Below are 27,417 nucleotides of genomic sequence, written 5' to 3' on the forward strand. Positions count from 1 at the left end.
GGTGGTGCTGGAGGGTGGCTGGGGGAGCAGACGGGCGTGATGAGAGACCCCAGATGGCCGTGCTCCCTTAATCCCTCTATAGCATCCCTATGCCTTCCCCCTCCACCAATGCCTGCCCCAGTACCTTTGATTTGGGGGCTGGGGGCTTCACGGAAGCTGGGGTTCTGTCTGGGGGTCTCGCCTGGCAGGCCCAAGGGGAAATGGGAGTTAGGCTGGGCCCCTGGCTCTACCCCCACTCCTTGCACAGAAAACCCAGGCATCTGGGCAGCACAGGGTGGGGAGGGGGTCTCATGGGGGGTCTCCAGCGGGAGCTTATATTTCTTGGTCACCTTGCAGAGCAGCTTGTGGAGGGGGAGGGAGTGCAGCGGGCTGTGGAGGGAGGGAGGAAAGGAAGGATCGCTATAGGGACGCATGAGTGGTTGGATGGATGGATGAGTGAAGTTGGAGAAGGAGGGTAAGAAGGTTACAGGGACGGACATGGAGATGGATGAATGGGTGGATGGAGGGATGAAGGGTTGGAGGGACAGGTAGGAGGGATGGGGGATGGTTGGATGAGGAACGGAGGATGGATCTAGGGTTAGAAGGTTTTAAGGATGGATGGATGGGTGGGTGAGGGATGACCGGTGTGGCAGGGGGCGTGGGTGGGGGCTGTGGCTGTACCTGCAGGTGCTGCAGGCTCGGTGCAGACGGGCGTGGGCACCGCAGGGCCAGGGGTGCCTAGGTGCCAGTGCAGCCAGTTTCCAGGCTGAGGGTCGCAGTGGTTGCGGAGGGCGTCCAGGGCACCTAACAGGACGCGGGCACGCCGGGGCTGCTGCCTGGCTGCCTCCAACAGTGCCAGGGCCTGGTGGACACGGGGCACCATGTCCAGCAGCGTGTGGTACTCGGTCCAGCGTGGTGCCCCCGCATCGTGCAGCTGCTGCAGCATGGGCCCCGCGTCAGGCTTGATCCAGCCCAGCAGCGCCTCCCGGTGCCCCTGCGCCAGCCCCGACCGGTTGGGGGGCACCTGCAGGGATGGGAACCGGGCGTGCGGGTGGGTCCTGGCTGCTCTAATCGCCTCCTGGGGCACTGGGAGGGGGCATGGGCGGGGATCCGGGTTTGCAGGGTCAGCGGGGAGCGGGCTCCCTCACCCTCCTGCCGTCCCTGCCCAGAGCTGGAGGGGACCCGGCGCCCAGCCCACGCGGGCAGCCCCTGCCTGGCCCATCACAGCCAGGCAGGCAGCTGGGAGTTAACCCGGGGCAGCCCCCGCCTGCTCCACCCCACAGGTGTGTGTGGGGGCACCGGGGCTCTGCCCCAGCGACCGGGCACGGTGGGGAAGAGCTGTCCCCCCTCCCCCCCCGCCATGGGCCTCCTCCTGCCCCAGCGTGGGGCATCACTGTGGTAACCTGCAAGGGGCAGACCAGGAAATCTAGGGCAGGCTGCAGCCCATGCCCCCTCACCTGTGCAAGGGAGCAAGGACAGGTCCCTGTGGGGGGGGGGGCAGAGGGAGGCCCCAGTGCATTGTGGGGGGGGGGGGGGTTCCGCAGCAGTTGAGGAGACGCCGGCTCAGGTATAAGACCCCCCGGCCCTGGACGCCATCGCAGGATGGGAGGGATGGGGGGGTCACAGGAGGCTGGGGGGATGCAGGGAGTTGGGGGGGGACTGTGGGTGATGAGGCAGAGGGCACCAGTCCCGATCCGGGCACGATCCATCCCTGCACCCTTCTCCATGCCCTTTCTTCCCATCCCCCACCCTGTGCCTGTCCGCCCTGCCCCACGCGCCTGTCTCTGTCATCCCTCCACCGCCCACTTTCATGCATCCACCTGTCCCTCCAACCACGCACACAGATTCTGTCCCTCCACTCATCCATCCACCCTGCATAACCTTCCACCGTCCAGCTCTGCAGACCCCCAGCTTCTGGTCCCTCCCCGTGTCTTCATCCATCCCTCCTGCCCTCCCTGCCCCCCATTCACCCCTGCCTGTCTGCAGCCCTCTGCACAGCCCCGAGCACCCATCTCCCTGATCCGTCCGTCCGTAAGTCTGTCCATCCGGGATGCGGGCGCTGCAAGGCCTGGGCGTGGGCCTGGGACTGCTGAGCCTGGGGCTGGCGCTGGGGGCGCTGAGCTCAGACACGTGGCTTGTGGCACGCAGCCCTGGCTTCGCCTCTTCCTCCGGCCTCTGGCGCATCTGCCTCAACGATACTTGCAGGCCCTTTCTCATCGTGCCAGGTACCCGGGCGCCCGGGTCCCTTCTGTCCAGACGGAGTGGGGCTGGGGGCCCAAGCTCCTGGCATCTCTCCTGCTGGGGGGGCTGGGGGCCCGGATGCCTGGGTCCTATCCTGCAGGGGGTCGGGGGCCTGGCAGGATAGAAACCAGCCTCTCATCTCCTCACCCCACCCCAGACTACCTGGCATCCTCCCGAGCCTTCCTGATTCTGGCAGCTGGCGTGGGGCTCGTGTCCTTGGCCATGTCACTAGCCACCTTCACCTATCCCTGGCTCCTAGGCAAGCCCCTGCGGTTCCTGGCTATGGGGGGCTATTTCAGCGCAGGTACTTCCCCCGCATCCCACCCTGGGCTGCCCCTGCCAGCCAGGCCAGGTACCCCCAGCTGGCCCCCATCCTCCCTCTGCCCAGGGCTGTTCACCTTGGTGGCCATGAGGGTGTACAGCATGGAGCTGAGTAAGAGTGTGAGCCTCTATAGGAGCGCCATCTGTTTCGGCTCAGCCTTCGCCATGGGCTGGCTCGCCTTCCCCTTCACCATCGTCAGCGGTGAGAGGCGGCTGTGGCTGGGGTGGGTTGGTGAGGAACAACTGCGTTTAACAGAGCTTGAGGGGGGATGAAATGCGGCTGCTTCTGGGGTGGGTCGGTGGGGTGGGTAAGCTGTGTATAACTGTTTATGGCAGAGGCAGAATACAGCTAGCTCTGGGGTGGGTTGACATGGGAACAGGCATGTATAATCATGCTTGAGGCAGGGTAAGATGCAGCCAGCTCTGGAGTGGGTTGTTAGGGGAACAGACCCTATCATGTATAATGATCTTGAGGGGGGTGAGATGCAGCTGCTTTTGGGGTGGGCTGGTGGGCAATGGCCATGTATAACAATGCAGGGGAGGGGGGTATAAGATTTGGCTGATTCTGGGGTAGGTTGGCAAGGAATGGATGTATATTATAATGATACCGGGGGGGTGAGATGCAGCTGATTCTGGGGTGGGTTGATGGTGAACGGCTGAGTATAACAGTGCTTGGGCTTGAGATATGGCTGATTCTGGGGTGCTGTGTATGGGGAACAGCTGCATATAATAGTGCTTGGTGGCAGCTGGAGCTGGGGTGGGCGTATGGGGAATGGCCACATATAACAGTGCCGGGGGCGCTGAGGCTCCGTCTCCTCCCTCCACTGCAGGGACCCTGTTGTTGCTGGTAGAGAAGCCAGACTTCAGCCGAGCACTGCCGCCATGTCCATGAGTAAAGGGTTTATTCTCATAACCACCTTCTCCGTAACTTGTTCCCTCTGAGACCCCCGCCCGCAGGGCCCAGACGCCTGGCATCTCCGGGAGGGGAGGGGAGCTGCCTGGCGTGTGGCCCTTGCGCCTGGGACCTCTCCCTGCCAGGACTCATGCCCCCTCACCTGTGCAAGCCAGCCTGGGGCACGCTGGCCTTTCTGTGGGGGGGTCCCATCTACCCAGAATCCCTGGCAGCTCCTCCGGCCGATCATGGCTGACCCCCCCACCAGACTCCTGGGTCCCCCCAGGACTCAGACACCCCTTGATGGGGGGGGCTGGTGCATTGTGGGACGCCCACCGGGGAAGATTCCACGGCAGTTGGAGACGCAAGGCCGGCGGGTGAGAGCGGGACCGGCGCCGCCTGCGGCCCCATCACCCTCTTGCACCCCCGCCATCCCTGCACCCCGCCACCCATCCCCCCGCCCGCCCCTGCATCCACCACCTGCTCACCTACAGATCCACCCCCCATCGGCTCCTATACACATGCATCCCTTGCCCTCTCCACCCGTCCATCCACACCGCCGTGCTGCTCCCCCCATCTCTCCTTCCACGCACCCATCCCTCCCTCTCTATAATCATCCCTCTGTCCCCCTCTCCCCCGTGCCGGCAGGTGGGCGCCATGGGCCCGCGGGGGCCACGCCTGCTGGGGCTGGGGCTGGCGCTGGCTGGGCTGGGGCTGGTACTGGCGGCGCTGATGTCAGGGCATTGGGTCACGTCGTGGACGGCCGAGGGGATCAGCACCAGAGGACTCTGGGACTTCTGCCTGGGCCGGCACTGCCACACCATGGACATCGGCCCAGGTGCAGGGGCCGCGGGGGTGGGGGGCTGCTGCAGGGCCTGGACGCTCGGGACCTTGCTGACAGGGCTGGGGCTGGGCGCCATGGGGGTCTGAACGGGGGGGCCCAGACACTTGGGTCCTCTCTCCAGTGCAGGGGACCCCAGATGCCTGGGTCCTCTATCCCATGCAGGGGACCCTGGATGCCTGAGTCCTCTCTCCAGTGCGAGGCCCGGACACCTGGGCTCGGGGTCTCCCCCAGCTCTGGGAGGGGAGTAGGGTGTGGGGGGCAGCTGGGAGCCTGGATGCTGGAGTCTTCTCCCGGCTCTGGGAGGGGAGGGAGAACCCGGATGCCGGGGTTCCCAGGTCATGACCCCGGCTCCCGGCCCAGAATACATCAGGACGACCCGGAAGCTGACTGTGGCTGGGCTCATCACGGGGATCGTGGCCCTCATCCTCATCACCTCCTCGGCCCTGGGCTCCCGCACTGGCCGCAACCCCGTCGCTCCCTTCGCCGCCTTCTTCAGCCTCCTCACAGGTGCGTGACACCCGGGACCTAGGCAACCGGGCTGCCGCACGCAAGGGCTCGCTCCTGTCCCAGAGCTGGAGAGGACCCAGGTGTCTGGGCCCCCCCAACCCCTTCTAGACCAGCAGAGACCCCAGGCGTCCGGATGCTCCCCCCCAGGCACGTTGCTGCTGGCGGCCACAATCCTGTTTGCCTTGTGGTACCTGCCCGTGAGGAGCGACCCGATGGGGACCCCCCGTTTCAGCTCCCCCTACTTCATGGAGGTCTCAGCCGCCGCGCTCTTCCTCTTCGCTGGTGAGATGCGGCTGGCTCTGGGGTGGGTGGCTGGGTGTAACAGCTCTGGGGTAGGTGGTTGGGTGTAATGGCGCTGAGGGCGGCTGGCTCTGGGGTGGGCCAGGCTGGGTGTAACACTGTGTGTGTCTCTCCCACCCCCAGGTGCAATGATGCTGTTCGAGTCCTTCCAAGCCAAGGCCCCCAGGGTCCGGGTTGGTGCTGTGGCGACCCGGATTCCCGGGTACTCTCTGCACCAGCGGCCCAGACACCTGGGTCCACCCCTCTGGAGCCTCCCATGACCCCTGACATTAAAGACCCCTCTTTTCACAGCCTGGAGTCTCCACCTGGACGCCTGGGGTCTCCCAGGTGTGGGAGGGGTGAGGGTGGGAGCAGGGGGCTGGGAACCTGGACGCCTGGGTTCTCTCCAGCTCCGGGAGGGCAGTGGGGCCTAGAGGTTGGGGAGTGTCTCCAGCCTGGAAGCCTGGGCTCTCTCCCTGTCGCCCCCTGCTGGCCACTGGGGGGGGGGGGGGTGTCTGTGTTGACCTTCCTAATTTGCATAGCCCCTCCCAGGCACGACCTGCCCTCATTTGGGGCCGCATCCTGCCCCTCCTAGTCCGGAGGAAGACATGGGAACCCCTCTGCCAGCCTCTGTGGAGTGGGGAGGCAGGCCCTGGGGGCCCCTGGGCTCCAGCTGGGCGGTCACCCTGACCCTGGAGGGAGCAGGGCAGAGGGATCCCGCTGGGCATCTGCGCCAAGGAGGAAGGGGAGGAGCTCCGTGACTTCAGGAGTCATGCTCAGGTACTACAAGGGGGTGGGACCTTGGGGTGGAGCTAAAGGGGTGGGGCATTGGGACAAATGGGTGGGGGTGAAGGGCAGGGGGGCTGGAGCTTTGCCCAGCTGTCTGGATTCCTTCCAGCCCCACCCGCAGAGAGTGGGGGGAGGGGTCTGGATGCTGGGTCCCCTGCGCCTGCACTAGGATCACTTGCAGCTCCCTGCTCCCCACAGGTCCCCGAAGGTCCCCCTGTCCCCAGGGCAGGTGCTGGCCATACTGGGTGCACTGGTGCTGCTGGGGGCTCTGGGCTCAGGGCAGTGGCTGCGGAGGGGTGATGGTGCCCACTATGGGCTCTGGATTGTCTGCACCCCTGGGGGCTGTGCCCAGCCCCCCACCGCACCAGGTAGGTGCCCAGATGCCTGGTTTTTCTGGGGGGCAGGGTGCTGGGAGCACAGCCGCCTGGGTACTCTCTCCCCACTCCAGACTACGTGGAGATCCCCCAGGCATTGCTGCTCCTGTCCCTGGGCCTGGGTCTCATCTCCGTGGCACTGGGCACCCGCGGCCTCCCCCAGCCCCAATCCCTCCTGGCCAGCACTGCCGCCCTCGCCGCAGGTACCTGCCCCCACCTCTCCTGTCCCTGCCTCCACCCCTGGTGCCCCATCCATCTGGATACTCAACCCCCGCAACCCCTCAGGGCTCAGTGCCATGGCTGCCACGGCCGTGTTCGCCCATGGTGTTGCCGGCACCGAGCCTTTCATCCGTGGCCACGTGGGCTTTGGGCCTGGCTTCCGCCTGGGCTGGGCTGCGGGGCCCCTCTTCCTTCTGGCCGGTGAGTGGGGGCAGCCGGGGATAACAGGGCAGGATGTGGCCAGCTCTGGGGTGGAAATGCTGTAAATGACTGCACATAATGGCACAGGATAGTGCAGTTGCAGCTAGCTCTGGGGTGGAGCAGCTGCATATAACACTGCAAATGGAGTCCAGGATGAAGCTGGCTCTGGGGTGGATTGGCTGGGAGCAGCTGCATATAACAGGCCACAAGATAGTGAAGAGGCAGCCAGCTCTGGGGTGGATTGCCTGGGAATGGCCAAATGTAACAGTGCCAAAATGAACACAGGATGCGGCCAGCTCTGGGGTGGATCCACTGGGAATGGCTGCACGTAACAGGGCACAGGATAGTGCCGATGCAGCCAGCTCCAAGGTGGAACAGCTTGAAACGGCTGTGTAGAATGCAGCTGGCTCTGGGGGTGGGCGAGAGGGGCAACAGCTGCCCCCAGTTCCTTCTGTCCCCTCCCTAGCAGGTGCTGCAAATCTGCTGAGCCAGCACCCAGCCTGCACCCGTGCCGGGGGGGCCCCGGATCCATCCAGATCCTCTAGGTTTGTGATGGGGGCTGTGGGACGGGGGAGGGGCAGGGGTTCCATGGCAGTTGCCCCCCAGGAGGTCCCAGGCAAGTGAATGACAGGTCCCACCATCCCTGCCCCCTGAGGGCCCGGCAGGGCCCGATCCTGGGGGATCAGGGGGCCTGATCTTGGCCTACCGGGAGGGCCTGATCCCTGGTGACGGGGGGCCCTATCCTGGGCCCGACTGCCTGGCACTGTCTCTCCCCTCGCAGGTGCCCTGGACCCGGCCGTGGCAGCAGGATGGTGCTGCTGCAGTGGGTGCGACGAGTCCTGCCCGTGCTCAGCCTGGCGCTGCTGCTGCTGGTAGCCAGCACCCCTGGCTGGCTGCGCCTGCGCTCAGAGCTCGGCCCCGTGGCCCTTGGGCTCTGGGCTCTGTGTGCTGATGGCGCCTGCCTGCACCTGCCTCCTGGCCCTGGTAACACCCCCCCTTGTCCCTCCGGTGCCCCACACTCCTGACCTGCAGCCTCCTGCTCCCCCCAGCCCTGCCGGTGGCCCTCACTCCCAACTGCAGGGCTCTGCCATCCAAGTGCCACTCATTTTTACTCCCCAGGGCTGCTGGACATCTCACGGGGTCTGATGCTGGTGTCCTTGCTCGTCGCCTTCATCCCCGTCCTCTGCCTCCTGGGCCCTGTTGCCCGCTTCTTCGGACGCTTCTTTGCCGTCTCGATGGCCTCCTACACCGCCAGCCTGGTCGCAGGTGGGCCCAGGGGCTGGCTGCATAGACCGGCAGCTTGGGAGGGTTGAGATGTGGCCAGGTCTGGAGGGGAGCCACTGCATATAACACTGCATGCACAGGGTATGTAAAGATGCAGCCAGTTCTGGGGTGGAGCTGCTAGGTAACAACCCCATATACAAGCACACAGGGAGGGCCAAGATGCAGTCAGCTCTGGGTGGGAGCCACTGGGTAACAGCTACATATATCAGCACATAGAGAGGGGGAAGATACAGCCAGCTCTGGGGAGGAGCCACTAGGAACGGTCCCAAATAACAGCACACAGGAAAGATGGAGACGCAACCAGTTCTGAATGGGAGCCACTGGGTAACTGCTACATATAACAGCACACAGGGAGGGGCGAGATGCAGTCAGCTCTGGTGGGGAGCTGCTGGGTAACTACTACATATAACAGCACATAAGGAAGGCCAAGATATAGCTAGCTCGGGGGCTGGGGTAGCCACTGGGAAGCAGCTGCATATACCAGCACATAAGGAGGGCTGAGGTGTGGCCAACTCTGGGGAGGACCCACTGGGTAACAGCCCCATCTAACAGCACATAGGGAGGGGCAAGATGTAGCTAGTCGTGGGGGGAGCACAGGCAGCCCAGGCCAAGATACAGCCAGCTCTGGGGGGGAGTAGCAGACTAGCAGGCAGGCAATGCGGCTAGCTCTGGGGGCAGCAGCTGCGCATAACGCACCGCCCCCCCTGTCCTCTCCAGGTGTGGCGTCACTACTGGCCATGGGCTGCTTCGCGCTCTGGGCCTCGCGGACTCCCCCGCACCCGCTGGTGGCACATGCCTATGGCTGGGCCTTCTACCTGGGCTGGGCCGGCTGCCCCACCTGTCTGCTGTCTGGTAGGCGGGGCTTCTGGCAGGGCGGGGCTTCATAGGGATGGGCAGCCAGTGAGGGTCTGGGCATTGGAAAACCCAATGGCAAGGCCTCAGAAATGGATGTAGGGTTCCCCAATGGGGTGGGGCTTGGAGGAGGTGTGGCTTAGCCTCAAGGGGTGGGGCTTACATGCTGTTTCCCCACCCCCTGTGCCTCTGTTTCCACCAGGTGTGACAGGCCTCATTGCACACCGGACCCTCTCAGACTCCACCATCACCTTGGCTCCACCTCCTGCCTGACCACCAGCCAATCCTGGACCTCCACAGCTGCCCATTGGCCTATGGCTCACAGCCAGGACTACTTTCTCCATCTCGAGGAGCCATCTGCCATCCTGGCCCCGTCGCCCCTTCATTTCATGGAACTGGGGGCTACTTTCAACCCTGGTATCACGTATCTTTCTGCCACCCGGACCTTTTCCCCTGGGGATGTACCCCCGCGTATCCAGAGATCTCTCCTCCTCTGGGTCTTTCTCATTGTGCCCTTGAAATATCGCTCTGCCAAACTTCCTGTAGCATGAGAGAATATCCCTCTGCCGCCCGGACTACTTTCTGTCCTTCATGCCATTATAAAGTTCTCTGCAATTGGAACTACTTTTTCTTTTGAGTTATTATCAAATATTCCTCCACCACTGGAAATAATTAATCCAGATTTTCATTAACATTCCCATTTCCCAGTCGTATTCCTCCCTTGATGGGACTATTTGAGGTCATTGTACAATCCTCTTTACGTTCTCCTGTATCCCTCTACAGCCGATACTATTGAGCCATCTCACTCCCTGGCATTATCATGTATCCCTCTGCTGCTGGGACTTTTTAACCACCCCTTGCTATGGTCTTGTATCCCTCCACAGCTGGGAGTACTAGCCCACACACAGGTGCCGTCCGATTATCCCTCCGTCCCCAGCAGGCCCCACCCAGAGGTAGTCCCCCGTGGTGCACACTGGCCCCAGCGCCCCCGGGGTGATTGACACAGGGTTCCCGTATATCATCTGCCCTGCCCATAGTCCCCCAGTGACCCCCAGGGGGTTGCGATGGGTCTGGAGCCCCCTAGGGGCCCCCGTTGGCCATTGCAAGGGGTCTAGCGCCCCAGTGGCCCCCGTCGCCTAGCCCGCCCCGCTGGAAGGTTCCATGACAGTTGAGGGGCCAGGGGAGGGGCCGGATCCTGCCGGGGCCAGCCCAGGACACCGGGGTCCCCCACGCGCAGCAGGTGCTGCCCCTGCACTGGCTTGGGGGAGGGGCTCTGGGGTGCTGAACTGGGCGGGGGCGCTGGAGACCCCAGGTGCCTGTCTGGGGGGTCCTGGCTGACGCGCACCCTCCCTCCCCCCACAGTCAGGGCCGGGGGATGGTGTCGCTGCAGGGGGCAGCCGCGGCGCTGTCCTTCCTGGGGCTCCTGCTGCAGCTGCTGGCACTGGTGACGCCGCACTGGGCTGGCGTCGGGACCCACGAGTTCGAGACCAGCGTGGGGCTGTGGACCGTGTGCGTGGGGCGCACCTGCACCCGCCTGCCTCCCGGCCGTGGTGAGACCCCCAGACCCCAGCAGGGACCCTTGCCCCTGACCTGCAGCCCCTGGGACCTCTCATTCCCAACCCACAACCCCTTTTGCCCTTCACTCCCAGCCTGCAGCCCCCATCCCACCCTGGGCACGGGCACCCCCTCACTCCTGAACTGCAACTGTGGTACCCCTCACTCCCCACCCACAGCCCCCTAGGCCACCTTTTGAGCTGGTGCTCCTCACTCTCCCACCCGCCCACAGCCACCTTTGAGCTGGCCAAGGGACTCCTGACGATCTCGGCCATCCTGAGCTTTGTGGCTGTCAGCTCCATCCTCACGTCCTGCTGCCGCTTCCCCCGCTTCAAGGTGGGAGCCATCGCCAACACCCTCACAGGTACCATGGTGCCCACGCAGCTGGCTTGGGTGGGCTGGGCTGGGGGTGGCTGGCTCTGGGAAGCATGGCCTGGTGTAACAGGGCTGCTTGCAGCTGGCTCTGGGGTGGGTGGCTGGGTGTAATGGCAATACTTGTGGCTGGCTCTGGAGCAGTTGGCTGGGTGTAACAGTGCTAGTTGCAGCTGGCTTATGTGGGCAGCTAGGTGTACAGGTGCCAGTTACAGCTGCCTCCAGGGTGGGCAGCTGAGTCTAATGGCACCAGTTGCAGATAGCTCTGGGGTGCTGGCCAGGTGTAATGACCCCCCTCACACTTCCAGGGCTGCTAGCGCTCTCTGGCCTGATCATGCTGGGTGTGACGCTCCCCAACACCTTCCACCCCAGTGTGCGGATGCAACTCCACTGGTCGTTCTTCGCGGCGCTCACAGGCTCCTTGGCCCACCTGCTCAGCGGTAGACCTGGGGATAGGGCTTGCTTGGCAGAGGGCAGGGCTTGGCTGTTGGGGGTGGGGGTAGTGACCCACAAACCACCACTCCTCCCTTTCCCCCCACCAGGCCTCTTCTGCCTCATCACCTATCTCAGCAGCCCCCAGACGCCACAGACCACCGACAGCATGGCCGGCCCCGACGCCGGCCCCTGGCCCGGTTCCCCCAGCTAGGCCCAGACACCTGCCCGTGTGTAACCCGGACACCCAGGTCCCCTGGGTCCCAGACGCCTGGGTCCCCCTCCCATGTGTAACCCAGACTGCCTGGGTCCCAGACATCAGGGATCCCTGTGCCCATGTGGCCCACATGCCTGGGTCCCCGACCGCCCAAGTCCCAGACACCTGGGTGCCCTGTGCCAGTGTGACCCAGATGCCTGGGTCCCGTGACTGCCTGGGTCCCAGGCACCTGGGTTCCGTCTTTAAGCCGCACCCAGGTACTTGGGTCCTGCGCATGTGTCTGCGGGAGACTCGGACGTCTGGGTCCCCTGGCGCTCTGCCCCCCGCTCTCTCCCCACCAGCAATCACCCAGGCAAGCCAAACATGGTCCCCCCACCCCTGCTTGGACAGACCCACAGGGGGAGGAGACTAGTATGTCCCAGTCTGAAATGGGCAGGGGGCCAAACTCCTGCTGCTCTCAGCCCCCAGCCCCAGGGCCTCTCCCAGCGCTGGAGCCAACCCAGGCATCCCGGCTCCCAGCCCCCCACCCCCAACACTGTGGTCTTGGGGAGGTTGCGGGTCTGGAGTGAGGGGCACCAGCAGGGATGGTGGGGGGCAGGGGGCTGCGGGTCTGAGTGAGGGGCACCAACCAGCAGGGCTGGAAGGGGGCTGTGGGGCGCCTCACTCTGGCCCACAGCCCTCCCCTGCCCTATTTAACCCCTCAATTCCCCCCAAAGACACCTTCTGGGTCCATCCGGTTCTGGCCCTATGGGGCTGTCGCCTGCCTCCTCCTTCCCGAGGGTCTCGCGCTTCCTGGTGCAGGCCGGGGCCAACTTCTCAGCAGGTGTGATGGGGCCTGGCCAGCTCTGGGGTGGAAACAGCTGCATTGAACAGCCCCCCACAAGGGGTCACTGGGAGTTGTGGTGCAGCCATCTCTGGGGCAGAGCTTTGTGTGTAACAGCCCATAGGAAGGGCCAAGATACACCAAGCTCTGTGGGAGAACAGCCCGTATAAAGTGGCTGAGGAGGGCCTGATTTGGAGCCAAGATGCGCCCAGCTCTGGGGTGGAGCTGTCAGGGGACAGCCACACAAAATAGTCCATAGGAAGGGCTGAGATGCGCCCAGCTCTGGGGTTGGGAGAGCAGTGGGGTATAACACTACGATCCTGCCGCACTTGAACCCTCTTTCTCCCCCCAGGGCTTCTCAGCCTCCAGCTCTGGACCCCGCCATTGGGCCCTCATGCCCAGACCCCAAAGACCTAGTGGGGGTGGGGCCTAGGCTGGTGGGGGCGGAGCAAGGGATGGGGGTGGGGTGACCCCAGAGGGACCCTAACACTGCCCCTGGGTTGTGGGGGGGGGGGTGTCTCCTGGAGACCTGGGTTCAGTGTGTGTGTGTGTGTGTGTGTGTGTGTGCGCGCGCCTCGACACCTGGATTCCCTGTGGGATTGTGTCCCATTGCCCCTACAACCACCCTGTGTACAGAGGATAGTGGGTATTTTTGTATGGGGGGGGGACAATAAATGATGGTTGTCATGGAAACCAGCATCTTCTTCTCAGCTGCCCCCCACCCTTTCCTCCACCCCCACCTGCCGAGGCACTGGGAACCAGCCCTGCTCAGTGGCAGGGGCAGGGGGGCAGTGATTTTAGGCCTGGATGCAGCTGGCTCTGGGGTGGGCCGGGCTGAGTGTAATGGTGCTGGATGCGGCTGGCTCTGGTGGGGAGCAGCTCAAATGGCAGCATAGAAGAACACACACGCCTCCCCCACCAAACCCACATGCACAGGAAGAGGCTAGGAGGGGGTGGGGGGCAGGACAGACACACCGAGAGCGGCTAGGGACGGACCAACAAGACCTTGTCCCCACTGAGGATCTGCAGAGACCCCCTGAAATCCAGGTAAGGGCAAGGAACCCAGGCGTCTGGGCCCCCAGTGCCCCCGCCCCCTCTCACCCCCACCGGCCCCCACTTTCCTCCCAGGGAACCCAGGCATCCAGGCTCCCAGCACCCTGCTGTACACCCCCCACACTAGACCTGACACCCGTCCTACTGCAGGGAGAGAGCCCAGGCATCCGGGCCCCCTTCTAACACCCCCCCTAGGCATCCCGGATCCCAGCAGCCCCCACCACAGCAGCCTGCTGGTTCCCTGGCATGGAGGGGGAGGGACAGGCCATGGCCACCCGGGTCCCCCTGGGATAGGGCAGGCTCGGATGCCAGGTTCAAATCCCACAGCCCCTATTCCTCTCCCAGAGAACCTGGGTGTCCGGACCCGCCCCCCCACTCTCACCCCTAGGCCCCGCTCCCATCCCAGAGCTGCAGACAACCGAGGTGTCTGGGCTCCCGCCCACTGCTGCCATGACATCAAGAACTTGTGAAAAGTGCCAGGAAGTGGCCGAGGGGCGCTACCCCCCACTTTCACACCCAGCCCCCACCTGCTCCCAGGGAACCCAGGAGTCCCAGCTGAGGCCTAGTCACCTTCTGGCAGGAATGAGTCACCTCGGCGGGGCAGGGCGGGGCGTCCCTTTGCCACCACAGTGCGTCCAACTCTGGAGGCATCTCCCCACCAGTGCTGGGAAAAGGGTATGGGGGAGAGTGGGGATGGATGTCCAGACACCTGGGCTTGCTGGGGAGGAGTGAGGCCTAGGGGGGAGCAGGGGGCTGGGAGCCTGGATGCCTGGGTTCTCTTGGTGTGGCATGAGACCCAGGGGTGAGAATGGGGTGGGCGGGAGCAGGAGCCTGGACACCTGCTTGGGTCCGTCCCAGGCAGCTCTGCCCAGCTCTGGGGTGTCTCAGCAGGGCCATGTCAGGCTGGGGGGCGGCCACCTGCCTGCTGGCAGGGCTAGGGGAGATGCTGCTTCTCACAGCGCTGAGCACCGAGTACTGGATGCTGAGCCACGGGCCCCGTGACACAGGGCACAGCGGGCTCTGGCAGGTCTGCGTCACCACAATGCAAGAGATCTGCCTCACCCCCAAGGAAGTCACCGGTATGGGGGCCAGGCGGGTGCAACGGGGCTGGGGTGGGTAGTTGGGAGTAACAGTGCCGGTTGTGGCTGGCTCTGGGTTGGCCCAGCCAGGTGTAATGGCACTGATTGCAGTTGGCTTCGGGGCAGAACATTAACCTGCTGTGTGCCACAGGCACAGTCCAGGCCACACGGATCTGCCTGGTGCTGGCAGCGGTGCTGGGGGTGCTGTGCACAGTGCTGGCTGTCACTGCTGTCACCTCCTACCGCTGCAGGGACTTGAACATTGGGCTGGGCGCCACCATCCTCAGCTTTGCTGCAGGTAAGATTCCCCTCCCCTTTGCCTGCCCCCAGATGCCTGGGTCCGCAGGCCAGGGGGTCTCACACCTTCTCTCCTGCCCTAGGGGTGCTGGGGCTGGCAGCCATGGGGGTGTTCACGGCCGGCGTCTGGGACTCCGCCGTGTCCCCCCAGGTTCAAAGGAGCTTCGGCTGGTCCTTCGGCCTGGGCTGGGCAGGGCCTTCTGCCCTGGTGCTGGCTGGTGAGTCCTGAGGGCGGGGCAAAGGGCCAGGGGGTGTGACCCTGGGCCAAAAGGTGTGGCTTACCCTAGGGCAGGAACCCATGGGGGCTATATGGGGGGGTCTAGGTGCAGGGGTGAGGTAAAGGCGTGCTGTAAAGGGCAGAGCCAGTGCAAGTGGGCGTGGGTGGGTGGAGGAGGCAGGGCTAAGACTAGTGGGTGGAGCCACAGTATGTGGGTGGGGCCATTGGGGTTGTGGGAGGGAACCAGGATTTGTGGGTGGGGCTGGGAGGGGAAGGGGCTGTGCTGGGTGTGGGAGAGGTGGGGCTCTGGGGTGGGCGGGGCCTCAAGTAACTCTGCCTTCTGTTCCCACCCCCCAGGTGGCTGCAACCTGCTGCTGCTGCATCTCCACCATGGCCCCTACACCCGCATCTGACCCCACTGGGAAAGACTGGGGGGTGGTTGTGCCCGAAGCCCCGCCCTGAGTCCCCCTCAGTCTAAATAAACCCCTCCCTCAGCTTCCAGCCTGCTTGTGCCTGTGTGATTCAGCGGGTGGGGCCAGGCTGGGGGGGGCAGGGGGCGGAGCCAACCTATATTGGCCCAGGGGGCAGAGCTAAGGCCTACCTGGGTACTGGAACAGCTGGGACCCTTCTGTGCTGTTTTGGTGCCATGGCTTCCAGTTCGATGACCCAGGCCCTGCGACCCCCAAGCCCTGCGGCCCCTGATCCCAGTACTGCTGGCTGGGCTGGGGGTGGTGGTGCTGGGCACCGAGGGGTGGCTGCAGGGCCAGGGGCCGGGGGAGGTCTGGCGTGAGTGTGACCCCCAGGGCTATATCGCCGGCCCCGAGCCAGGTTCAAGGGGGCAGTTCTTACCCCCCCAGAGAAGAGCTTATGCCCAATGGCTCCCCCACCACAGGGCCACTCAGGCTGTCGGGGGTGCTGCGCGCAGGGTTGGGGGTACTGGGGTCTGGCTGCCAGTGCTGGGCCACTCGGCTCTGCTTCAAGGCAGGTAAGAGACCACCCCCCCGGGCCTGATCCTGCAAGGGAGGGGGTTGCTTGAACACATGCAGTCCCTGGGGTGGGCTGGGCCTGGACACTTGGGTCCCCTGGGGCAGGGTGGGCCTGGATCCCCTGGCTTGTTGGAGCCTTGGGGGTGGAGGGGGCCTCTGAGGTCTCCCTGCTCCCAGTCCTGTTCTACTTGGCCACTGCCCCCCAGAAACAGCAGCATCTCAGCCTCAGTTCCTGTGCTCCCTCCCCTGCTTTTTCCCCCCTCACCCCCACCACAGCCCTGACCACCGGCCTCGGCCTGGTGAACTTCATGGCGTGGACGACGCGGGTTCCACAACACGGCTGGGGCTGGGGCTGGGCCTGGGCCCTGGGTTGGGCTGCCGTAGCCACCCTTGGGGGTGCAGGTGAGCCGTGGGGCTGCTGGGTCCAGGGAGAAGGGGTGCAGTGTAACGGGCTGGGGCTGGGGGTAATAGGGGTGCAGTGTAACGAGGGTGTGGGTGTGTCCGTGGGGAGCAGGGCTGCAGTATAATGGGTGTGCAGCTGGGTCTGGGGATGTGGGGGGGTACTGTAACGGGGAGGTGGGTGCGGCCGGGCCTGGGGGGGTGTGGCTAGGTCTGGGGGACGTGGGGGATGACGTGCGTCTGGGGTAGCGGGGGGCACGCTGTAATGGGGAGGTGGGTGCGGCTGGGCCGGGGGGGGAGCGGCACAGTGTAATGCCCCCCCATGGCGTTGCAGGCGCGTGGCATGTGTGGATCGGGGCCCCATGGGGCGGACCCCCCCATTAAACCAGGCCTGGGGCCGAGATGCAGCTGCTTCTGGGGCACCGCGGTGGAGCGTAACGGGAGCCGGGGGTCCAAGCGCTCCTCCACTAAGTCAGCACTAACCTTTGGCAGTCTGGTGCCTCCCGGGCATCTGTCTGTGTTCAAGTTGGGGGAATTGTCTTGGCCCGTACTCAGGATACCGAAGCGAAGAACTCACTGAAGAGCTCCTTGGCCTACCCGACTCCCTGCAGTAGCGCACCAGGGTGGGGTCTGCCTCCTTGGTGGCTGGCCCCCGCCTCCACCGCCTATACATCTCTCTCTTTGCCCCCAGTCTTTTCAGGAGTTCCCTGTTCAGCTAAGGGGGCTTTTTTGTGCCCTGGCCCCCTTTCCTGCATAATGGGATAGGCTCTTTTTGTGCCCCAAGGATCACTCCCTTGACGAACCACCAACCCTCCTGGACCCCCATTTGCTTGATGCTCCTGAGACCCCAAGGCATAATCTAGACCCTCTCCTAGTAAGTCTCCCACGCTAGGTACAAATGAGAACTTTATTGGTTACAAGGGATAGGGTTGCAACAGGGTACAGGGTAGAGCAATATCAGAGCAATCCCACACACCAAACTGGCATGGCTGGGCAGACTTTGATCCTGCATCTGAGTTACTGCAAGCTATATATCTAGTTAGATCTCAGGTACCTTACTCATGAGGATCATCTAGAGGCAGGTGGAGATTCCCTCTGGAGGCAGGCCAGTCCTTGATGATGAGTTTCAAGAGCAAGAGCAAATTTGAGGTGGTCCAACTCTTCTCTCTCTGAGTTTTCACCATAGCTCCTGCCCCTCCTCCTGGGCAGTCCTTAACTTATACAGCCCTTATGACCTCATTTACCTGGTCCAATGGAGGCCAGCACCTGTTGGCTGTCAGTCAACCAATTTGAAAGGCATCACTGGCTGCCGGGCAGACTGGCAGGGTCTCTAGAACAAGAGGGAGCCCAAGCCCCTCACCCAGGTAGGTGATACCAGTCATGTAGGCAGAGGGAGCAGGTTTCCCCTCCCTCAGGAATGCAGCCAGCGCAGGGTACCCAAAGAGGAAGAATGTCTGCCCTGGGCCGGGCCCATGTTAACCAGATCATCACAGAGGAGAGTTTCTGGGGAGAGACAGAGGTGGCCTTCTGCCCCAGACCCTACTGGGAATGAATGCGGGCAGCAGATCTGCCCCCAGAGCCCCAACCCCAGCACCACTGGCCCCATCCCCAGTCCCCCCACCAAATAAACCCCTCACTCAACATCCAGCCTGGTGTGCCTGTGATTCAGGAGGCAGGGCCAGGCTGTGGGGGCCCAGGGGGTGGAGCCAAGGCCAGGATGGGGAGGAGCCAGCCTGCATTGGCCTAAGGGGTGGTGCCAAGGCGGGGTGGGGGGACAGAGCCAGCTTGCATGGGCCCTGGAGGCAGAATTGGCCCACTGGGGCCCAGGGGAAGGAGCCAAGGCTCAGGGGCGGAGCCAATCTGTATTGGCCCAGGGGGCGGAGCCAAGGCCCACTTGGGTTCTGGAACACCTGGGACCCTTCTATGCCATTACGGCGCCATGGCTTCCAGCTCAATGACCCAGGCCCTGCGACCCCCAACCCTGGTGTCCCCCGCCCCACACCCCCTGACCTCGGTGCCCCCTACCTGGCGCTCCCTGCCCCCAGTGCTGCTGGCTGGGCTGGGGGTGGTGGTGCTGGGCACGGTGCTGGGTGCCGAGGGGTGGCTGCAGGGCCAGGGGCCGGGGGGACCACGGTGGGGGGGGCTGTGGCATGAGTGTGACCCCCAGGGCTGTATCGCTGGCCCCCAGCCAGGTTCGAGGGGGCAGATCTACCTCCCCTGGGCAGTTCTTACCCCCCCAAGAACAGATCTGATGCTATGTTGCCCCACCCCCGACAGGACCGCGCAGGCTGTCGGGGGTGCTGCTGGTGCTGGGCGCAGGGCTGGCGGTGCTGGCGGCCACTGTGGGGGTGCTGGGGACCAGCTGGCGGCGCTGGGCTGCCCGGCTCTGCTTCGGGGCAGGTAAGAGACCACCCCCCAGGGCCTGATCCTGCCGGGGGGAGCCTTGGACACCTGAGTTCCCTGGGGTGGGGTGGGGTGGGGTGGGCCTGGACACCTCGGTGGCTTGGGCTCAGGTAGGCCAGCATGCCTGTGTTCCCTGGGGCAAGGTAGGCCCAGATGTTTGGGGTCCCCTGGGGCAGGGTGGGCCTGGATCCCCTGGCTTGTTGGAGCCTTGGGGGTGGAGAGGGCCTCTGAGGTCTCCCTGCTCCCAGTCCTGTTCTACTTGGCCACTGCCCCCCAGAAACAGCTGCATCTCAGCCTCAGTTCCTGTGCTCCCTCCCCTGCTTTTTCCCCCTCACCCCCACCACAGCCCTGACCACCGGCCTCGGCCTGGTGAACTTCATGGCATGGACGGCACGGGTTCCCCAGCACAGCTGGGGCTGGGGCTGGGCCCTGGCGCTGGGTTGGGCTGCCGTAGCTGCCCTTGGGGGTGCAGGTGAGCCGTGGGGCTGCTGGGTCCAGGGAGAAGGGGTGCGGTGTAACGGGGGCTGGGGCTGGGGCTAGGGGTAATAGGGGTGCAGTGTAACGAGGGTGCGGGTGTATCTGTGGGGAGCAGGGCTGCAGTATAATGGGTGTGCAGCTGGGTCTGGGGATGTGGGGGGGCACTGTAACGGGGAGGCGGGTGCGGCTGGGCCTGGGGGGGTGCGGCTAGGTCTGGGGGACGTGGGGGATGACGTGCGTCTGGGGTAGCAGGGGGCACGCTGTAACGGGGAGGCGGGTGCGGCTGGGCCGGGGGGGGAGCGGCGCAATGTAATGCCCCCCCATGGCGTTGCAGGCGCGTGGCATGTGTGGATCGGGGCCCCATGGGGCGGACCCCCCCATTAAACCAGGCCTGGGGCCGAGATGCAGCTGCTTCTGGGGCACCGCGGCGCAGCGTAACGGGAGCGGGGGGGTCGCTGGGACGCCTGCAAGGACCGCCCCCTCTCCTGGACGTCCCGCTCATTGGACTGCAGGCCAGCGGGAAACGGCGCTCTTTGACTGGCTGCGAGCTTCCAATCTTCTTCTCCCATTGCTCCTCCCTTGGCTCCGCCCCAAATGGTCACGGCTCGACGGGTCCCGCCCCCTAGTCTCTGACTGGGTGGGACCCCGCCCCCTGGGCCTCCATTGGTTGTGCGGCTCCTCTGATTGACCGGCGGGGATTGGCGAGGAGTCCGGAAGGGGGCGGGGCCGCAGAGTAGGGTGCGATGGCGGCGCTGCGGGCGTTGGTCGGGGTCAAGCGCGTCATCGACTACGCGGTCAAGGTGGGGGGGGGGCAGGACCCCTGGGTCTCCCGCGGGGGGCGGGGGCAGGACCCCTGGTCTCCTATGGCGGGGGCAGGACTACTGGGTCTCCCGCGGGGGCAGGACCCTAGGGCAGGACCCCTGGGTGTCCCGCAGGACCCCTGGGTGTCCGGCGGGGGCAGGACCCCTGGTCTCCCATGGCGGGGGCAGGACCCCTGGGTCTCCCGCGGGGGCGGGGGCAGGACTCCTGGTCTCCTAAGGCAGGGGCAGAACCCCTGGGTGTCCCGCAGTGGGGGGCAGGACCCCGGTCTCCTATGGCGGGGGCAGGACCCCTGGGTCTCCCGCGGGGGGGGGCAGGACCCTTGGGTCCCCCGCGGGGGCGGGGGCAGGACCCCTGGGTCCCCCGCGGGGGGGGGGGGAGGGGGGCAGGACCCCTGGGTGTCCCGCGGGGGCTGAGCCGGCCGCCCCCAGGTGCGGGTGCGCGCGGACGGTGCGGGGGTGGCGGCGGACGGCGTGAAGCACTCCATGAACCCGTTCTGCGAGATCGCGCTGGAGGAGGCTGTGCGGCTGCGGGAGCGCGGGGCCGTGCGCGAGGTGCTGGCCGTGTCCTGCGGGCCGCCCGCCTGCCAGGTACCGCCCGCCCCACCCTGCCCCGGGGGAGGGGAGGGGAGAGGAGGGGGGGGACACTCCTGGCCACCTGGCCCCTCACGCCCCACCCCGGCAGGAGACGATCCGCACGGCGCTGGCCATGGGGGCCGACCGCGGGGTCCACGTGGAGGTGGCAGCCACCGACTACGAGCGCCTTGGGCCGTTCCAGGTGGCCCAGCTGCTGGCTGCCTTGGCCCGGCGCGAGGAGGTCGACCTGGTGCTGCTGGGCAAGCAGGTGAGCCCCACACTGAGCCGTGGGGGTGGGGCTATGAGCCATGACCCCGCCCCCTAGGATGCGGCCCTACCCCCTTTGCCCCCAACAGGCCATCGATGACGACTGCAACCAGACGGGGCAGATGACGGCCGCCCTCCTGGACTGGCCTCAGGTACCTGTCCTGGGGACAGGGGAGGGACTTGGGGAGAATGCAGGCTGCAAAGGATTCTGGGAAGGAGGAATAAAGGCTTCTGGGAGTGGGGCTAAGTGGTCAGGGGCAGCCCGGGTTCCCTAGGAGCGGAGGGGTCTAGGGGGCCCAGATGCCCGGGGGCTGTGCAGGGGTGCATGCCCAGACGCCTGGGTCCCCACAGGGCACGTTCGCATCGGCGCTGACACTGGAGCCGGACGGGCAGTGGCTGCGGGTGGAGCGGGAGGTGGACGGGGGCCTGGAGACGCTGCGGCTGCACCTGCCCGCGGTGGTGACGGCTGACCTGCGCCTCAACGAGCCGCGCTACGCCACGCTGCCCAACATCATGGTGCGCCTGGGTCCTGGGTGAGGTTGGTGGACGCCTGGGTTCACTGGGGGCTGAAAGCAGGGGGTGTTTGGAGCCTGGACAGCTGAGTGCTCTGGGGGAGGCAGCAGTGGCTGGGCGCTCGGGGTGAGAGCAGGGGTTGTTGGGTCTGGGTCCCTGGGCCTGGCTTCATGGCTGGCCTCGCAGAAAGCCAAGAAGAAGGCGCTGGCGGTGCTGACACCAGCAGCGCTGGGCGTGGAGCTGGCGCCACGAGTCACAGTGCTGCGCGTGGAGGAGCCGCCCCAGCGCCAGGCCGGGCTGCGTGTGGAGACTGTGGCCGACCTGGTGACCAAACTGCGCGAGAGCGGCCGTGTCTGACCCCCCCAGGTACGTGAGCCCCCCCCACATCTCCCCCCCGGCTGTGGGAAACCCAGGTGGCCAGGCCCTCTGACCCCCGTCTCTCTCTTGCAGCCCCTCGGTCTCATCCTGCTCCTGTGGGGGGGGGGGCAATCCCAGACGCCCCCAGGTGCCTTCCTGCCTCCCCTCCCCTTCTGGGGCAGAATTAAACGAGCTGGAGATGTATCTGTCTGCGTTGGTGTGTCCTAGCCCTGCCTCCTGGGGCAGATAGGGAGGAGTGGCTGGGACTTATTGCTCAGAAGGTGGGCCCTAGGGTTGGGGGTGGGGCTTAGTGGAATTCCCTGGGGGTTGGGGAGGATTAGTGCCCCCCCCCCCCGGGTTTCTGGGTAAGAAGGCAGGGTTTGAGGGATGGGGGTGGGGGCTTCTTGCCCAGAAACGGGGGAAATCTAAGGGTGGGGGTTGCTTGTGTGTGTATGGGTGGCTGGCTGGGAAGAACCCAGGTGTCCTCGCCCCTCCTCTCCCCACACAGACCTGGCCCAGGTCCCCTCTCCAGGGCCCTGAGCTGGGGAGAACCCGGCGTCCAAGAGATGCTGCCCCCCACCCCTAGTCCTGTTGGTGCCCCTCTCCCCGCCCAGCCTACCCTCCTCCTGACCCAGAGCCCCAGTGCCCCTCAGTGGGATTGCAGTGGGTCTGATGCCCCCTAGTGACTGCCCTTGGCCACTGCAGCCTTCAGTGGGGCAGAGGTTTGTTGCCTCTTTCCCCCCCAATGCCAATGGCAATTGTGCTGTAATGCCCCGGGGGCCAACTACATAGAAGGCAGCACTACATAATTATGCATAATTTTGCATAATTTAACTCTAGCGGGGTCTGTGCCTCTAGTGCTGGGGCAGCTCCTGGGACCCTGCATGGGGGGCAGCAAGTGGGGGAAAGGGGACTTCTGCTGAGCTGGCGGTGGGGAAGGGCTTTGAGCCACGGCAGGGTTGGGCCTTACACTGCCCAACCCTGCACAAACCACACTCACATGCACAGACCCCAGACCCCCTTCTTGCACACCTTCACAGCCCCCCACCAACTGTGCACACACTCACACCCCTTCACAAACCCCATGTGTGCACACTCCCGCCAGCTTCATGCACACCTTCACAACCCCGCTGCATCCCCACTCCCACCAGCTGCACACACACCCCTACACCCTCCCAGCCCCCTTTGCACACTTGCACGATCTGCACATCCCCTGTAAACCACACAGCCCCCCCTGAAATTGGTATAAAATGTGTTGCTCAGTAGTCCAGTCACAAAGGACCTGCACATGTGTCTGAGGAAGAGTCAAACTGTGTCAGATTTTTTTTATTTAACAAATTAAACATTTGCATCATTTTAAACTTTTCTGCGTGTCGTTCCCCAGGGTCGTTGTAGGGCCCACGTGCATGTGTACATGTACACACACACACGTGCATGTGCGTGCACGTACCCTGGCCAACATCCCTAAAATAGTGACCACACCCCCCATCACCACCCCCTCTGCCCTGACCCCAGCTCCAGCACTGCAACACAGGGTACATGGCCCCTCTCATGCCCCCTACACAGTGATTTCCCGAGTGGGCATTTAGCTCCCCCCTCCCCCGGGTGCCCTGCATTGGCCACTGCTGCTCCCTGCTGTGCTGCTGCATGGCTAGAGTCCCCTGCAGCTGGGGAAAAGTGTGAGCCAATAGGATGTGTTGACACAGGCCAGAGCTGCCCATAGGGAACCCAGGTGTCTGGGTAACCCCCCCCACCGCCCAGTGTTTATGGGATGGGGAAGTGCCCCCACCCCATCTTGTGTCCCCTAGTGGCCCCAGTTGATCACTGCAGCTCCAGCTGGGGCAGCTCACATCTGGGCCTAGCCCCTGCCCCCCCTGATGTCACTGTTGGACCCCCCATCATGTTGTTGCCCCCCCCAAAAAACACCACCTGTTGGTATTGCTTTTACAAGGTTTTATTGGAAAAGGCCCGCGTGTGTCTTGCTCTCGCTCCGCCGTCCTCTCCCGGTTCATGGATTTCGGACAAATTAACCCCCAAAAAAACAAAAAATTAACAACCCGGCAATAAATTAACGTCCCAAAAACTAACGGAAATGCGGAGGGGCCCCAGCGGTGGGGGGAAGCCGCCCCAGGGCCCCGCGGGGATGGAAGACGATGTGGAGTTGTTGGTTTCTTGCAAGAAAGTCTTTTTTTTTTTTCTTTTCTTTTTTTTGGTGGGGGTGGGAGGTGTTTTGCCTTTTTTTTTTTTTTTTAAACCATTTTTTATGACTTTTTTTTCTTTTCTTTTTTTCATGGTGGGGGAGGAGGCGGGGCCTGGCTCAGCCCAGCTCTGGGGAGAGGGATACAGTGGGTGTTGTGTGTGTCTGGTCGTGGGGATCTCCACAGGGCCAGTGGCCACTCCAGCTCCCAGTTGGGTTGACCCATGTCTGGCATCCCTTTGGGGGTCCTCATTGGCCACTGTGTGGCACCCCCCCCAAGAGTCCGTGCCCCCGCAGGCCACACAAGCCCTACCATGAGGATCACAATGGGTCTAGTGCCCCCTAGAAGTACCCGTTGACCACTGCAGGGTGCAGTTGAGTAGTCTTAATGTCTGGCATCCCCCGGGGGTCTTCATTGGCCACTACATAGTGCCCCCCCAAGACTTTCCCCACCCCCCCCACAGGCCACTTCAGCCCCCACCATGGGGATTGCAATGGGTCTATTGCCCCTACCCCAGTGTTGCCCCCTGGGCACTGCAGGGTGCCTTCCCCAAAAGTCCTGCCCCAGCCCCCTGCCCCCCCAATGATTGCAATGGGTCTTGTGCCCCCTAGTGGTGCCCCTTAGTCACTGCAGGCTGAAATTGGGTAGGTTCATGCTCAGGGCCCCATGAGGTTCCCTGTTGGCCACTGCATGGTGCCTGCCCACTGAGAGCCCCCCACCCTGCCAAGTTACCTATGGGGATTGCAAAGGGTCTAGTGCCATCGAGTGATGCCCCTTAGCCACACCCCATCAGGCCCCTCTGGCACAGCACACCCTCATGTGCACCCCTCACCCCAGGCCTGGTCTGTCCCCCTCCCTGTTATGGGTGCCCCCCATCCCAGCCTTTTTCACAGAGTAAAAAGTGGGTTTTCAGTGTGTAGGTTGTGGCAGTTGGGAAGCATAGGGTGCATGCACGTGTGGTGGCTGTGGTGTGTTCTGCAGGGGTGTGATGGTGCGGTGAGGTTTTTGTGCATGTGTGTGCACACGTGCTGGGTAGATGCATATAGGGAGGGGCGCGTGGGTCTGTAACGTGTTATGTGTGAGCTGTACATAGTTTGTGTTACCTGTGTGGCTGTGTTTATAGGGATATTACGTAGGTGTCTGAATGAGGTGGGAGTTGTGTGGGGGTGACATCTGTGTGTAGGAGGCAGAGTGTGTGCGCGTGTGTGGAGGGGATGCGTGTATGCGGAGGAGGGTGTTTGTGTGTTGCCTCTGTGTGTGTTCACACTATATTTGTGTGTGGTGCTTCTGTGTGTGTGTTCACACTATATTCGTGTGTGGTGCTTGTGGAGTGTGTGTGTGTACACATGCACACACACCATACAGAATACATAGCACCCTCCCTGTGCGTGTATGTGTAGTGTGCTTGTATTCTGTGTGATGTGTGTGTGGTGCTTGCACAGTGTGCTGTTTGGGGGGGACAATCCCCCAAGGCTCTGTCGCCCCCACTCCCCTTCATCCTCTTGCCCCAGCCACCCTTTCCACCCCTGCCTCCCACAGCAGGGGGCACCGGACCAGGGGCAAGGGGAGAGCAAAGAACTCTAGACCTGTGATATCATAGTGTGATGTCACCAGCAGAGGATGCTGTAACATGTGACATCAGCCAGCTGCCTGCTTCCACAGCTGCGATATCACTGATGCTGCTACCATAGCTGTAACATCACTGCTTGAGATGGTGTTGTGACTGTGACATCACCAATGATACTACCCTGGGTGGTGACATCATGGCTCAAAGTGGTGTCTAGTTGCTGGGCTGTATCATCACTGCTCGAGGTGGTGCCATGACTGTGACATCACCAATGATGATGGGCCTACAACTGTGATGTCAGAAGGTATAAGGCAGCTTCATCCTGTCAGCAATGATCAAATACCATGGGGGGTGACATCAGCAAATGCAATGAGGTCACAGCTGTGGTGTCAGAGGGTGGAGGGAGGAGAGAACACCCCACCATTATGATGTTACAGCTTACAACAGCCCCGTTACCATGACATCACCAGGTCAGCCCCAATCTGACACCTGGGATGTAGCAGAGACATCATGAAGGTGATGTTACAGATTGTGGCTCTGATGTCAGAGGCACCAGCCCCATGACATCACGGAGCAAAGGGAGGGGAATGGGACAATTCACCCAGGGTGAGGTCACAGGCCTCTGCTGCCTGCCATGACCTCCGAATGCTGTCTTGTGATGGCAGAGGTAGGCAGCCCTGCCACCTCCTTACATGAGCCCTATGGTGGCCCCTCTCCCCACCCCCAACCCCTCTGTCCAAGCAGCGAATGGGACCCAAGCGGCCAGCGCCTGGGCACAGCAATTGCATAGATTTCCAGGTCCCAGCCTGCGTACAGCACCAAGCGCGGGGTGGGAGGAAATAGAGGCACACAGCCCCTGGCTGGCTACTGCCTCCCCGTCCCCTGTGGCACATTGCAGCCATCCTTGTCCAGACCTGGCCTCTCAATGAGAGGGAGTCTCTATTTTCAGCCCCTCCGAGATTTCTCCAGTCAGCAACACATTCAGCTCCAGGATCCAGCCAATGAGGGGGGGTTCTCAGCCCCAAAACGAGGAAAAAACAATACTATTTTCAACCGTCAACAAAATGTCACCCCCATTGGAGGGAATTTTCAGTTCAATTTTCAGCCATTGAGGGGAATTTTGGAAAATGATGCCATTTTCAAATGAAGCAAGGAAAAAGGTGCCATTTTCAACCCCTCCAAGATGTCTCTGACCTGTGACATTTTTGGCAACCCTAAAACTGGGTAAAACCAGTGCCATGTTTAACACCAGATCATGGGAAAAAGACACCATTTTCAGTCCCTCCAAGATCTCTCCAATCCATGACACATTTAGCTCCAAACTCCAGCCCACAAGGGGATTTTCAGCTGCAAGGTGGGATCAACCAACGCACTTTTCAACCCCAGATGGGGAAAAAATGCTATCTTCAACCCTTTCAAGAGCTCTCCAACCTGCAACACATTCAGCTCCAAGATCCAGCCAAAGAGGGGGGGTCCTCAGCCCCAAATGGGGTAAAACCAACACCATTTTCAACCACCAAGAACATGTCACCATTGAAGAGGGATTTTCAGTCCAATTTTTAGCCAATGAGGGGGATTCACTGCTCAAATCATGGGAAACCAATGGTATTTTCAACCCTCTAAAAATCTCTCTGACCGGTGACATGTTCCGCTCCAGCATCCAGCCAATGAATGGGATTTTCAAGTGCAAAGTGGGATCAACCAATGCCATTTTCAACCCTACATCATGGGGGAAAAAAATGCTATTTTTCAACTCCTCCAAGACGTCTCTGACCTGCAACAGGTTTGGCTCTGAGATCCAGCCAATGAGGGGGGTCTTCAGTCTCAAAACAGGGAAAAGCCAGCGCCATTTTCAACCCCCTACAAAATGTCACTGTTGGAGGGGATTTTTCAGTCCAATTTTCAGCCAACAAAGGGAATTTCTGACTCAAATGGGGGAAAACCAATGCCATTTTCAAACCCAGAGCAATGAAAATTACACCATTTTTAACCCCTCCAAGAGCTCTCCAACACAACATGGTTGGCTCCAT

The 27,417-nt window shown here is 63.0% G+C and overlaps 6 protein-coding genes across 18 annotated transcripts; all 6 read left to right on the forward strand.

Annotated features, from left to right (window-relative positions):
• The first annotated feature begins 2,026 nt into the window (after positions 1–2,026).
• LOC149861718 (protein NKG7-like) lies at positions 2,027–5,741 on the forward strand. Of its 6 annotated transcripts, none has more exons than XM_090052142.1 (6): positions 2,027–2,204; positions 2,378–2,765; positions 3,372–3,433; positions 4,082–4,271; positions 4,638–4,784; positions 4,898–5,021. In XM_090052142.1, the coding sequence occupies exons 1-6, from the start codon at positions 2,030–2,032 to the stop codon at positions 4,983–4,985; spliced, it is 1,050 nt and encodes a 349-aa protein (XP_089908268.1). In that variant the 5' UTR covers positions 2,027–2,029; the 3' UTR covers positions 4,986–5,021. The 6 variants fall into 6 exon arrangements, with proteins under 6 accessions (XP_089908268.1, XP_089908269.1, XP_089908272.1 ...); XM_090052144.1 differs by lacking the exon at positions 2,027–2,204 and adding exons at positions 5,208–5,411; positions 5,606–5,741 and having other exon boundaries at positions 2,608–2,743; positions 3,372–4,271; positions 4,893–5,066; XM_090052145.1 differs by lacking the exon at positions 2,027–2,204 and adding exons at positions 5,208–5,411; positions 5,616–5,741 and having other exon boundaries at positions 2,608–2,743; positions 3,372–4,271; positions 4,893–5,066.
• LOC149861719 (uncharacterized) lies at positions 5,437–10,079 on the forward strand. Of its 5 annotated transcripts, none has more exons than XM_090052137.1 (9): positions 5,442–5,843; positions 6,051–6,220; positions 6,301–6,429; positions 6,512–6,646; positions 7,113–7,191; positions 7,428–7,630; positions 7,766–7,912; positions 8,648–8,782; positions 8,985–10,065. In XM_090052137.1, the coding sequence occupies exons 1-9, from the start codon at positions 5,836–5,838 to the stop codon at positions 9,053–9,055; spliced, it is 1,077 nt and encodes a 358-aa protein (XP_089908263.1). In that variant the 5' UTR covers positions 5,442–5,835; the 3' UTR covers positions 9,056–10,065. The 5 variants fall into 5 exon arrangements, with proteins under 5 accessions (XP_089908266.1, XP_089908265.1, XP_089908263.1 ...); XM_090052138.1 differs by having other exon boundaries at positions 7,116–7,191; positions 8,985–10,064; XM_090052140.1 differs by lacking the exon at positions 8,648–8,782 and having other exon boundaries at positions 5,437–5,843; positions 8,985–10,079.
• LOC149861720 (uncharacterized) lies at positions 9,065–12,625 on the forward strand. Its single transcript, XM_090052153.1, has 5 exons — positions 9,065–9,199; positions 10,145–10,332; positions 10,569–10,700; positions 11,017–11,148; positions 11,251–12,625. Exons 2-5 carry the CDS (start codon positions 10,158–10,160, stop codon positions 11,352–11,354), a joined length of 543 nt encoding a protein of 180 aa, XP_089908279.1. The 5' UTR covers positions 9,065–9,199; positions 10,145–10,157; the 3' UTR covers positions 11,355–12,625.
• A 60-nt stretch (positions 12,626–12,685) lies between these two features.
• Positions 12,686–15,321, forward strand: LOC149861721 (protein NKG7-like). Of its 4 annotated transcripts, none has more exons than XM_090052149.1 (5): positions 12,686–13,908; positions 14,125–14,312; positions 14,464–14,610; positions 14,693–14,827; positions 15,184–15,321. In XM_090052149.1, exons 2-5 carry the CDS (start codon positions 14,129–14,131, stop codon positions 15,237–15,239), a joined length of 522 nt encoding a protein of 173 aa, XP_089908275.1. In that variant the 5' UTR covers positions 12,686–13,908; positions 14,125–14,128; the 3' UTR covers positions 15,240–15,321. The 4 variants fall into 4 exon arrangements, with proteins under 4 accessions (XP_089908275.1, XP_089908278.1, XP_089908276.1 ...); XM_090052152.1 differs by having other exon boundaries at positions 12,686–13,227; positions 14,122–14,312; XM_090052150.1 differs by having other exon boundaries at positions 12,686–13,227.
• A 2,142-nt stretch (positions 15,322–17,463) lies between these two features.
• On the forward strand, positions 17,464–19,625 carry LOC149861722 (uncharacterized). Its single transcript, XM_090053803.1, has 4 exons — positions 17,464–17,575; positions 18,489–18,611; positions 18,961–19,086; positions 19,426–19,625. The coding sequence occupies exons 1-4, from the start codon at positions 17,464–17,466 to the stop codon at positions 19,473–19,475; spliced, it is 411 nt and encodes a 136-aa protein (XP_089909929.1). The 3' UTR covers positions 19,476–19,625.
• Positions 19,626–19,750: 125 nt separating this feature from the next.
• Positions 19,751–21,826, forward strand: ETFB (electron transfer flavoprotein subunit beta). Its single transcript, XM_090055432.1, has 7 exons — positions 19,751–19,891; positions 20,342–20,500; positions 20,595–20,753; positions 20,842–20,904; positions 21,104–21,268; positions 21,452–21,631; positions 21,716–21,826. Exons 1-6 carry the CDS (start codon positions 19,835–19,837, stop codon positions 21,620–21,622), a joined length of 774 nt encoding a protein of 257 aa, XP_089911558.1. The 5' UTR covers positions 19,751–19,834; the 3' UTR covers positions 21,623–21,631; positions 21,716–21,826.
• The last annotated feature ends 5,591 nt before the right edge of the window (positions 21,827–27,417 follow it).

This window comes from Crocodylus siamensis, chromosome 6 (genome assembly GCF_052110815.1).
Source record: "Crocodylus siamensis isolate JL-2025a chromosome 6, ASM5211081v1, whole genome shotgun sequence".
NCBI lineage: Eukaryota > Metazoa > Chordata > Crocodylia > Crocodylidae > Crocodylus > Crocodylus siamensis.